Source organism: Salmo salar, chromosome ssa15, assembly GCF_905237065.1.
Source record: "Salmo salar chromosome ssa15, Ssal_v3.1, whole genome shotgun sequence".
Taxonomy (NCBI): domain Eukaryota; kingdom Metazoa; phylum Chordata; class Actinopteri; order Salmoniformes; family Salmonidae; genus Salmo; species Salmo salar.
Window position 1 is genome coordinate 98,258,975 of NC_059456.1, and position 12,339 is coordinate 98,271,313.

Sequence of the window (12,339 nt, forward strand, 5' to 3'; positions counted from 1 at the left end):
AGACGTGTCCCCCTGCTTAAGCCAGTACATGTCCAGGCCCGTCTGAAGTTTGCTAGAGAGCATTTGGATGATCCAGAAGAGGATTGGGAGAATGTCATATGGTCAGATGAAACCAAAATAGAACTTTTTGGTAAAAACTCAACTCGTCGTGTTTGGAGGACAAAGAATGCTGAGTTGCATCCAAAGAACACCATACCTACTGTGAAGCATGGGGGTGGAAACATCATGCTTTGGGGCTGTTTTTCTGCAAAGGGACCAGGACGACTGGTCCGTGTAAAGGAAAGAATGAATGGGGCCATGTATCGTGAGATTTTGAGTGAAAACCTCCTTCCATCAGCAAGGGCATTGAAGATGAAACGTGGCTGGGTCTTTCAGCATGACAATGATCCCAAACACACCGCCCGGGCAACGAAGGAGTGGCTTCGTAAGAAGCATTTCAAGGTCCTGGAGTTGCCTAGCCAGTCTCCAGATCTCAACCCCATAGAAAATCTTTGGAGGGAGTTGAAAGTCCGTGTTGCCCAGCGACAGCCCCAAAACATCACTGTTCTAGAGGAGATCTGCATTGAGGAATGGGCCAAAATACCAGCAACAGTGTGTGAAAACCTTGTGAAGACTTACAGAAAACATTTGACCTGTGTCATTGCCAACAAAGGGTATATAACAAAGTATTGAGATAAACTTTTGTTATTGACCAAATACTTATTTTCCACCATAATTTGCAAATAAATTCATTAAAAATCCTACAATGTGATTTTCTGGATTTTTCTTTCTCATTTTGTCTGTCATTGTTGACGTGTACCTATGATGAAAATTACAGGCCTCTCTCATCTTTTTAAGTGGGAGAACTTGCACAATTGGTGGCTGACTAAATACTTTTTTCCCCCACTGTACCTATTTTCATATCGTTAGAAAAGCTTTCAGAAAGTGCCAATGTGTCTACCTTTCCTTAACTAGCACTTAATATTTGTCATTCAATAAATTAATGACAGCACTAAAAAGTAAAAGATATTAAACATTTGCATAATTTCCCCCTGATTGGTAAAACAAAATTGAAATGCCTGAGTGTCTTTGGTCAAAAGGACCTGTGGAAAAAAACTGAGCTATAGGTCATACAGTTGTCCTGTAAAAAAGTGCCAAGTATTGACAGTACAACTAGCAGTATAGAGGGCATTAGATTAGAGTTTACACTTTTTATACATTTAGATGACAATTTTAGGCCATATTTTGGGCACTTTCAGATTACAAATGTGACTGTTCTTAGGACTGTATTTTTGAATTACAAACCAAGAATATTATCCCGGGAGTGGTGGGCAAGAATATGACTTCTATGGACCTCAGTGGGGATAAGGGTATTTGCAGTCTAAGAATAGGATCCTAACGTCCAAGTTTGGTCTCTCAATCATAACGTTCCTGCGGACATTGACATTTTACTGAGGACCCCACCTAGGGTATCCCTAAAAGGTTGAGTGTATGTCTCTAGATCAACATTGATGGTTTTAAACAAACGCCCCTCAGACATCATAAAGGTGTCAGCATCTAGGACTGCAAAATCCCTCTGAATGGTTTACAAAAGCTGCTTCAGTTCATTTTGGTCCAATCAACTTTAAACCTCAGATCCCAGTAGCCAGGTATATATTCATATCATTCATGTCCATGGGCAGTGACAAAATAGTTTTTCAGCATATTCCTGCAGTATGTTTGTCTAAAGTTGAGAGTTTAGTGTGTAATATACATTGGACCCAGACTCTCATCTCAGACCCTGCTCACAGCACACAACTGGTGAGGTGAAGGAGTGAGGGTGAACCCCAGGGATGGTGTGAGGTCCAGATCATCCTCTGTTACCCCGGGAGGAGGAGAGAAACGAAAGCGCTGCAGGAGGGAGGTGAAGAAAAGGAAGAGCTCCATCCTGGCCAGACTCTCTCCTAGACACACTCTACGACCTGAAGAGGAAGATGAGGAAGACAGCATGAGGACAATAGAAAAGGAAGAGCTCCATCCTGGCCAGACTCTCTCCTAGACACACTCTACGACCTGAAGAGGAAGATGAGGAAGACAGCATGAGGACAATAGAAAAGGAAGAGCTCCATCCTGGCCAGACTCTCTCCTAGACACACTCTACGACCTGAAGAGGAAGATGAGGAAGACAGCATGAGGACAATAGAAAAGGAAGAGCTCCATCCTGGCCAGACTCTCTCCTAGACACACCCTACGGGGTGAAAGAAGAAGATGAGGAAGACAACATGAAGACAATAGATGTGTAGCTATAGGTTCCAATAATTAACAAATATCAATATTCCCACTGGGCACAGAAGTCAATTCAATTTCTATTCCACATTGCTTCAACGTCATTTCCATCCCCTCCCCAAAGCAATAAGGATATCAGAATTAGTTAATTGACCACCATAGAAGGACATCAGAATTAGTTAATTGACCACCATAGAAGGACATCAGAATTAGTTAATTGACCAACATAGAAGGACATCAGAATTAGTTAATTGACCACCATAGAAGGACATCAGAATTAGTTAATTGACCACCATAGAAGGATATCAGAATTAGTTAATTGACCACCATAGAAGGACATCAGAATTAGTTAATTGACCACCATAGAAGGATATCAGAATTAGTTAATTGACCACCATAGAAGGATATCAGAATTAGTTAATTGACCAACATAGAAGGATATCAAAATGTGTTAATTGACCACCATAGAATGATATCAGATGTAGTTAATTGACCAACATAGAAGGATATCAGATATAGTTAATTGCTGAATGATAGTGTTAATAAGGAAACACACAGTGGGACTCACCTGCAGAGAAGGGCATGAAGGCATCCTTCCTGACGAATCGACCTTCCTCATCCAGAAAGTGGGTGGGGTTAAAGGTGTGAGGGCTCTTCCATTCGCCCTCATCTCGCAGGACAGACGTCAGCAGAGGTAACACATCAGTCCCCTTTTTGATGAAGTATCCCTGGAAGGTGACGTCTTGGCTGGTGGTGTGAGGGATGGACATGGGTACAATGTTGGCCAGTCTTTGGGTCTCATGGATCACTGCATCAGTGTATGGCAGGTTCTTCCTGTCCTCTACCAAGGCCTGACGACATCCTATGACTCTGCTTATCTCTTCTTGGACCCGGTCTGGAAAAAAAAGGAAGAGGGGGATAAAGTTACTATAAAATCTGAATGATCTTCAGCCTGTATCTGTTAATTAACTTGGATCCAATTCAAAGACCTGTGGTTCAGGTGGGAAATTTGCCAATGTTTACAGCGAGTAAAACCGTAATTGTCTTACATAATTGCATTCATATACTGTCTGTACAAAGGTCCTTCAAATAAGAATCACTTTTATTTGACAGATACTCAGAATTTTAATATGATGCTGCTAGTGACAGACAACATTTAGAGACAGAATACAGATAGAGGAGTTTGCACACATTATATAAGTGAGCTATAAGAGATTGAGTTGTGGATATACAGTGCATTCGGAAAGTATTCAGACCCCTTAACTTTTTCCACATTTTGTTACATTACAGCCTTATTCTAAAATTGATTAAATAAAACCATTTCCTCAATGTCCTCAATCTACACACAATACCCCATAATGACAATGTGAAAACAGGTTTAAAGATTTTTTTGTAAATGTATTAAAAATAAAAAACAGAAATACCTTATTTACATAAGTATTCAGACCCTTTACTATGAGACTCACAATTGAGCTCAGGTGCATCCTGTTTTCATCCTTGAGATGTTTTTACAACTTGATTGGAGTCCACCTGTGGTAAATTCAATTAATTGGACATGATTTGTAAAGGCACACACCTGTGTATATAAGGTTCCACAGTTGACAGAGCTTGTCAGAGCAAATAGAGCAAATATCAGAGCAAATATCAAGCCATGAGGTTGAAGGAATTGTCCATAGAGACATGATTGTGTTGAGGCACAGATCTGGGGAAGGGTACCAAAAAATGTCTTCAGCATTGAAGGTCCCCAAGAACACAGTGGCCTCCATCATTCTTAAATGGAAGAAGATAGGATCCACCAAGACTCTTCCTAGAGCAGGCCGCCTGGCCAAACTGAGCAATCGGGGGAGCAGGGCCTTGTTCAGTGAGGTGACCAAGAACTGATGGCCACTCTTACAGAGCTCCAGAGTACCTCTGTGGAGATGGCAGAACATTCCAGAAGGACAACCATCTCTGCAACACTCCACCAATTCGGCCTTTATGGTAGAGTGGCCAGACGGAAGCCACTCCTCAGTAAAAGGCACATGACAGCCTGCTTGGAGTTTGCCAAAAAGCACCTAAAGGACTCTCAGACCATGAGAAACAAGATTCTCTGGTCTGATGAAACCAATAACTCTTTGGCCTGAATGCGAAGTATCACGTCTGGAGGAAAACAGGCACCTCTCATCACCTGGCCAATACCATCCCTACAGTGAAGCATGGTGGTGGCAGCACCATGCTGTGGGGATGTTTTTAAGCGGCAGGGAAATTAGTCAGGATCGAGGAAAAGATGAATGGAGCAACGTACAGAGAGATCCTTGATGAAAACCTGCTCTAGAGTGTTCAGGACCTCAGACTGGGGGCGAAGGTTCACCTTCCAACAGGACAACGGCCCTAAGCAGACAGTCAAGACAATGCAGATGTGGCTTCGCAACAAGTCTCTGAAAGTCCTTGATTAGCCCAGCCAGAGCCCGCACTTGAGCCTGATAGAACATCTCTGGAGAGACCTGAAAATAGCTGTGCACCGACGCTCCCCATCCAACCTGACAGAGCTTGAGAGGATCTGCAGAGAAGAATGGGAGAAACTCTCCAAATACAGGTGTGCCAAGCTTGTAGCGTCATACCCAAGAAGACTCAAGGATGTAGCCACTGCCAAAGGTGCTTCAACAAAGTACGGAGCATAGTCTGTGTTATTTCAGTTTTTTGAAAAAATTTCTAAAAACCAGTTTTTGCTGCTTTGTGATTATGGGGTATTGTGTGTAGATTGATGAGAAATAAAAAGAATTTAATCAATTTTATAATAAGGCTGTAACGTAACAAAATGTGGAAAAAGCGAAGGGGTCTGAATACTTTCCAAATGCACTGTATGAGGTGTGTTTGTCAGGTGAGTGTGTGAGTATCAACCCTTACCCTGAATATCGGGGTACTTAGCCATGAGCAGCAGACCCCATCGCAGGGTTGTCCCGGTGGTGTCGGTACCAGCAGCAAACAGGTTGGCCACAGTCTGTATGAGATTCTCAGTGTGGTAAAGAGAGTTCATGTTGCCTGATTCCTTTTAATACATAAACAAACATGTTTCAGTAAACAAGAGCAGTTATTTCTAACTCATCTCCCCCTGGACCCTCTAGTTATTCACTCCAAGAAATGACATGCTTTTAACTGTAATAACCCTTTATACCTCCAGGGTCTGCTTTCGGACAAGGAACGAGTCCACGAAGCCTCTACACATCTGCGGGTTGAGAGTCTCCTTCAGCCCCCTCACCAGCTCCTTCATCTCCTCCTTGTTGTCGCCAATATTTTTCATGATAAGTGTCTTGTTCTTCACCAATGGGCCCAACCATGGGAACATGTTGTACAACTTTAAATAAAAAGCAAAGCAAAAATGAGCATCTATTTTGTCTGTATATATTATACTTGGACTAATTTAATCTAGTGTGACCAGTCTGTCATTGTTCTCAAAGTAAACATGATAAGCACGGTATCGTACCTGTATTGAAATAGATCCTCCGAGTCGGATGGACTCATTGGCTTGATCCACCGAGCGCCGGAACCGTGGATCAGAGTAGTCAAACCTGCTGCCATACACAATGCTGCAGATGATGTTGGAGACAGCGTAATTCATTGCCTGGGTTGTGTCAAATGCTTTACCTGTGACAAAGAGCAAAAAACAGAACTGAAATGAGAAAAACTGAGAAAAGATTAAGACCTATTTTTGTTGTGTTATTGATATAAGAACTTTACCCTTGTGTTCTTCAAACACTTCAATCAAGTAGCGAACTTCCTCAATGATCTTCTCCTCGCTCGCTTTCTTGCCCATGCCAAAGTCCCTAAGGTTTGTCAGGGCAAAGCGTCTCATCTCTTTCCATGAGTCTCCATTGGCAAATACAATACCTATTAAAAAGTACAGTAGAACAATATTGTTCTGATGTAGTAGTTGAGTGACATTCTTAAAGGAATACAAATCAATTTTAAGAAGAGCAGATTAATGGAAGTAGGAGGTTTCAAACAAAATCAGTTTTTTTCTTCATATTTTTATGAAGTCAGGAGAAAATAAAATATTTGTAAGATATTTGTTGTTAGAGTTGGTTGAACACAGAAGAGCACCATGTACAGTACCAGTCAAAAGTTTGGACACACCTCCTCATTCAACGGTTTTTCTGTATTTGTACTATGTTCTACATTGTAGAATAATAGTGAAGACATCAAAAGTGTGAAATAACACATATGGAATCATGTAGGATCCAAAAAAAGCGTTAAACAAATCAAAATACATTTTATATTTGAGATTCTTCAAAGTAGCCACCCTTTGCCTTGCTGACAGCTTTGCACACTCTTGGCATTCTCTCAACGAGCTTCATGAGGTAGTCACCTGGAATGCAATTCCATTAGTTGTGACAAGGTATGGGTGGTATACAGAAGACAGCCCTATTTGGTAAAAGACCAAGTCCATATTATGGCACGAACAGCTCAAATAATCAAGGAGAAACGACAGTCCATCATTACTTTAAGACATGGTAGGTCAAATACAAAAAAAGTAACAGACACATCTCAACATCAACTGTTCAGAGGAGACTGCCTGAATCAGCCCTTCGTGGTCGAATTGCTGCAAAGAAACCACTACTAAAGGAAACCAATAATAAGAAGAAACTTGCTTTGGCCAAGAAACACGAGCAATGGACCAGTAGAAATCGTTTCTTTGGTCTGATGAGTCCAAATTTGAGATGTTTGGTTCCAACCTCCGTGTCTTTGTGAGACACAGAGTAGGTGAATGGATGATTTTCCGCATGTGTGGTTCCCACCGTGAAGCATGGAGGAGGAGGTGTGATGGTGTGGGGGTGCTTTGCTGGTGACACTGTCAGTGATTTATTTAGAATTCAAGGCACACTTAACCAGCATGGCTACCACAGCATTCTGCAGCGATACGCCATCCCAGCTGGTTTAAGCTTAGTGGGACTATCATTTGTTTTTCAACAGGACAATGACAAAACACACTTCCAGGCTGTGTAAGGGCTATTTGACCAAGAAGGAGAGTGATGGAGTGCCACATCAGATGGCCTCCACAATCACCCAACCTCAACTCAATTGAGATGGTTTGGGATGAGTTGGACCGAAGAGTGAAGGAAAAGCAGCCAACAAGTGCTCAACATATGTGGGAACTCCTTCAAGACTGTTGGAAAAGCATTCCAGGTGAAGCTGGTTGAAAGAATGCAAAGAGAATGCAAAGCTGTCATCAAGGAAAAGGGTGGCTACTTTGAAGAATCTCTTATATAAAATAGATTTTGATTTTTTTTAACACTTGTTTGGTTGCTACATGATTCCATATGTGTTATTTCATAGTTTTGATGTCTTCACTATTATTCTACAATGTAGAACATAGTAAAAAAATGAAGAAAAAACGTTGAATGACTGGTACTGTATATTGTTGTTGGTTTTTACAGTATGGCACCAAGCATGCCTGCTTAACTGTCCATTGTCAAGGTTTGCAGCGTAGTAGGACTGAGAATCAGTTAAGTTATCTGACATTACCGTGTCCTTTGTTTATTTCACTAAACAAATGATTAACGCTCCTGTCCCCAAACTCCTCTGCATGGTTGACCAGTGCTTGCTTGACTGTCTTGTATCCTGCGAGAACAACCACTTTTCTTGGTCCAATGTGAACTGTGAACACCGAGCCATATTTCTTGGACAGCTGTAGAACATAAAATAAGCCAAAAGACCAGGTTTAGACAGATAAAATCCTTTCCATTCAAATAAAAATGCCTCGTAAAATGTGAGCCTATGAACTTCTGAGGTCAGTGTTTGACAAACAATTTTGAATGTGTTACCTTCCAGAAATGAATGACTGATCATGTAAATACCTAGCTAGCACATGTTCTGAGAACCATAGAGCTTGGTGAGAGCGTGGTTATCATATGGTTATTTTTAAAACAACCTTCCACATATTTCTGGCAATGGTGCTGTATAGTTGCTTGGCTTTGGAACACTCTAAGCCCATTTAAGAAATTAGTTACATGTTGGTAGTGTTCTAGGAACATTCTCAAACTGGTTTAACATTGGGAATGTTCTCAAATAGTTCAGAGAACATTAAGGAATAACGTTCTTTGTGGGAATTTCAGTACTTCAGCATAACATTTCCCATAGATATCCTCATGGTTCTATTTAACATCATGTTCTTAAATTGTTCCAAGAGCGTTAAGAAACAACGTTCTTCTGTGGGAATTTCAGTACTTCATCATAATGTTTCATACAGGTTTCCTCGTGGTTTTATTTAAAGTCATGTTCTCAAAATGTTCTGAGAACGTTTAAAAAAAACTTTCCATAAAAACCACAAGAAAACTTTAATAACATTCAGAGAAAGTTCTAAGAATATTATTTAAAAACATGCATTTCATTCTCAGCGTCAACAAAACTCTATCTTTCCTCTGTCTTGCTAAGTGTGTTTGGGTGTGATGGCTGCACCCACTAATTGGCCACACCTGATCTTAATGAGTGCTTGTTTCCTTTGAAATGGGGTTTGTTTGAATACGCTACAATTAACAGATTTGTATGATTTAAAAAAACATGGCATGCTAGCTCCATCCTGGTGATGCTGTGGACTAATTCCATTGATAGAGAACAGAGGGTTAAAGGTTTGAATCTCACTGATGCTGTCACAATAAAAAATAAATGTGTTTCATTATTAATGCCTTATGAAATGGAATTCCATGCGTCCTGTCTGTGCTCAAAAAGTTCAAAAAAGCAAACACAAAATAAGCAAGCAGTGTTATTAAAAGTCTTATTGAAACTTTCAGCTAAATTTATACAGAAGTTATTAAAAAACCTAAAAATAACCAACATTTTCTGCAAAATGTTCACTTCTCTTCTCAGAATGTTTAACCCTGTGTTGTCTTAAGGGTAAAAAATGACCCGCCACTATGTTTAACAGAGAGAACTCCCTGAATTATATTTTTTCAACTTGAAATGTGATTACTTTTTCTAAAGTGACCCCAACATTAGAAAAATGTAAACACTGCCTTTGTTAATATTTCCATGAAAGCTGTATACCACCAGGGTACAAAGATTGTAATTATTGACCCGGCAGTTATAAAATAATTTACACAGCACAAAAACCACAAAGACACACACAATGAGAAATTGAGATTATGTGTGCTACTGATTAAAATCAGCCAGCAGCTCCTGAAGAGGAAGATCACCATGGTTGGCACAGTTAGAAAGAACAAGCCTAAGCTCCACCCTGCACTCCTCGCAACAAGGGGTAGAGAGGCCTTCTCATCAACGTTTGCCTTCACCCCCAACACCACTCTAGTTTCTTACCTCCCAAAGAGGAACAAGAATGTGGTCGTCCTGGGCACAATGCACAAAACGGCTGAGATCAGTGATCGTGAGGACAGGAAGCCAGCCATCATCCTGGACTACAACCACAACAAAGGAGGCGTGGACAACCTGGACAAGGTGATTGGAACTTACAGCTGCAGGAGGATGACTGCCCGCTGACCCCTGGTCATCTTCCATAACATCATTGATGTGTCCGCATACAATGCCTTTGTGATATGGAACAAGATCAACCCTACCTGGATGCCTGATAAGCAGAACAAGAGGCGGGTGTTCCTGGAGCAGTTAGAGTTGATTGATTTATGTTCCTCATGTTTTTGTTTTGTATCTATTATATTATTTTATTATTTTGTATTGTTGTTGTTTATACACCTTGTGGATGGGGGAAATGGTTAAACAAATGGGAGAAGACTAGTATTGTGTAGTTGAATTCCTCATTGTACAGAATATAAGAACATATCACTATGTTTCCAAAAAAGTTCAAGACTGTTATTGTTTCCATTCAATAAAATGCATTCAAAACTACTTTCTGCACATTTCTGCTACTTTCTTAGACTATACAAGTGCTATCTCTTGCAAAACAAAATATGTTTACACCTATGCAGTACCTTTAACAATAATAATAATAATAATAAAGCTCTACTTTAGTAAAGAAAACAATGATGACAGGTGTGATGTAATAAAAACGGATGGTGTCCACTGATCAGTCTTTCTGCATTGTGAAGAGGAAGAACCCAGATATTCACAAAGTTTATGACGAATGACAGCCAGTTTCTTCATGCAAAATAGATTTGGGGTTTAAAATTCAATTGAGCTGCTTTATTTGAGTGGTTTAGTGAAGACGGGTCCATTTTTACCCTTAGGACAAGGGGAGTGTACAGAATGTTAAGACTACACAATGGTTAAAAAAACATTATTTTTACCGGTCAGGAAACGTATGGCTTCATTCACACAAATAATGTGAAACAAAAAACATACTTTCCCACAACTTCCAATAAACCAAATGTGCTAGCTGGGTACTGTGAGTCAATATCTTGAAAGGAGGTACTTGAAATTGAATAGTTCAAGCAAGCAAGCTTTGACTTATTAATATCTCACCTCATAGAGAGTCTGGTATGGCCTATTGAGATCCAGCTGGAGCATGTTACCAAGCAGGGGCAGCGGCCTGGGTCCTGGAGGCTCCTTCCCATGTTCCTCAGAGCTGGAACTAGAGGAGAGGAGGTAGAGGACGAGCAGAAACAGCACAGCCCCCAGCAGTGTCACCGTGCTGGGAGCCTGGAGGAGAAGACCTTCCATAAGAGACATCCTCGATTGGAGCTCTTACACCTTACCCTGGGCTAAAAAGAGAAACCGCTTGTGCTCATATACAACAGTCACTCAACAAAGCTGCCTGCCTATGGAGCTCCTCTTATGTAGAGGACGGACCGCCTTGGGGGAGGAGCTAGGCATCTTGAGAAACAGAAGAATAGTAGTGCCAAGCCTGCACAACACATTCCCTGCAGATCATTGACTCAATTATAGCATGGTCTGATCATAATTTAATTAAGGTCACTATGCCTGTCCTCATCCTGAGAGATGTTCCTCTTTATTACACCCTCGTTAAAACACTGAACAGAACTGCAGACAAGGAGATAAAGAATGAGGAACAACCTGTTGGGGGGTTTAGCTCTGTGTGTTTGCTTCGTCTGTAACAGGGTGCCTCCCACACCACCCTATGTGAATGCCAATAAGTATAGCGAGCTCTGAGTCAAACTACACAAAGTAGAGGCAGACAACAGTTTCCAAACAAATGTTTTATTAAGGCGGGGCTGAGTGTGGTTTTCCATAAATAATTCAGTTTCACCAGTTCAGTTAAATAATTTCCCATTCAATTCATTAATAGTGATCTGTTGATAAGATTTAAAACAAAGACCCAACACAGGAACAGAGAGATAATCTGAATGATCTTAAGCCTGGTATCGGTTCAATGACCTGTGCTTCAGATTGGCCTCTTGCCAATGTTTACAGTTGGCAACACCTGTAACTGTGTTTTGTGTCACTGTACAAAAGGTCTCGGACAGTTTTATGCAGTGTAAAGTTCACTACATAAAGGCTGCGTGTTTCTATTGGTCCTTCCCCACATACTGGCCAATACCCTCTAAAGTTTGAATTCCTGCAAAAAGCAATGAACTGCACATTTTACATTTAATGTTTTAGGAGTTAGTGGTTTGTTCTCTTCAATTGACATAAATTTCCTCTCTTGTGTTGTAATGCAAAATAAAACACTGTAAAAATGTATAGTTCATTGCTATATGCAGGAATTTATACTTATATGAGCACATTATCACAATTGATAGTTGTGTTACATCCGGCGCCGACAGAGATGGCCGCCTCGCTTTGCGTTCTTAGAAAACTATGCAGTATTTCATTTTTTTATGTATTATTTCTTACACTGTTACCCCAGGAAATCTTGGGTCTTATTACATACAGCTGGGAGGAACTATTGGATATAAGTGCAACGTCAACTTACCAACATTATGACCAGGAATACGACTTTCCCAGAGAGATGTTTGTCCTGGGTCCACCACCCAGGACAATGGATCGGATCCTAGCCGGCGACCCAAAACAATGGCGCCGCAGAAGGGGCAGACGGAGCAGTCTTCTGGTTTCCGTAGACGGGCACATCGCCCACCGCTCCCAAGTATACTACTTGCCAATGTCCAGTCTCTTGACAACAAGGTAGACAAAATCCGAGCAAGGTTTGCCTTCCAGAGAAACATCAGAGATTGCAACATTCTCTGCTTCACG

At 40.9% G+C, this 12,339-nt stretch overlaps 1 protein-coding gene across 2 annotated transcripts; it reads right to left on the reverse strand.

The window, feature by feature from the left end:
* Positions 1–882: 882 nt before the first annotated feature.
* Positions 883–10,957, reverse strand: LOC106572755 (cytochrome P450 2K1). Of its 2 annotated transcripts, none has more exons than XM_014147217.2 (8): positions 10,651–10,957; positions 7,747–7,909; positions 5,962–6,111; positions 5,708–5,868; positions 5,399–5,578; positions 5,131–5,272; positions 2,813–3,139; positions 883–1,940 (listed from the first exon to the last, which is right to left on the reverse strand). In XM_014147217.2, the coding sequence occupies exons 1-8, from the start codon at positions 10,855–10,857 to the stop codon at positions 1,753–1,755; spliced, it is 1,518 nt and encodes a 505-aa protein (XP_014002692.2). In that variant the 5' UTR covers positions 10,858–10,957; the 3' UTR covers positions 883–1,752. The 2 variants fall into 2 exon arrangements, with proteins under 2 accessions (XP_014002692.2, XP_045552350.1); XM_045696394.1 differs by lacking the exon at positions 883–1,940 and adding an exon at positions 1,982–2,122.
* Between the last annotated feature and the right edge of the window lie 1,382 nt (positions 10,958–12,339).

What these genes read in the sequence shown, in the direction of transcription:
- LOC106572755 (XM_014147217.2), bottom strand. Translation starts at nt 10,857, where the DNA reads ATGTCTCTTATGGAAGGTCTTCTCCTCCAGGCTCCCAGCACGGTGACA. An exon ending in CATACCAGACTCTCTATGAG is followed by an intron (nt 7,910 to 10,650) that starts GTGAGATATTAA and finishes TATGTTCTACAG; the next exon opens with CTGTCCAAGAAATATGGCTC. An exon ending in TCCGAAAGCAGACCCTGGAG is followed by an intron (nt 5,273 to 5,398) that starts GTATAAAGGGTT and finishes ATGTATTAAAAG; the next exon opens with GAATCAGGCAACATGAACTC.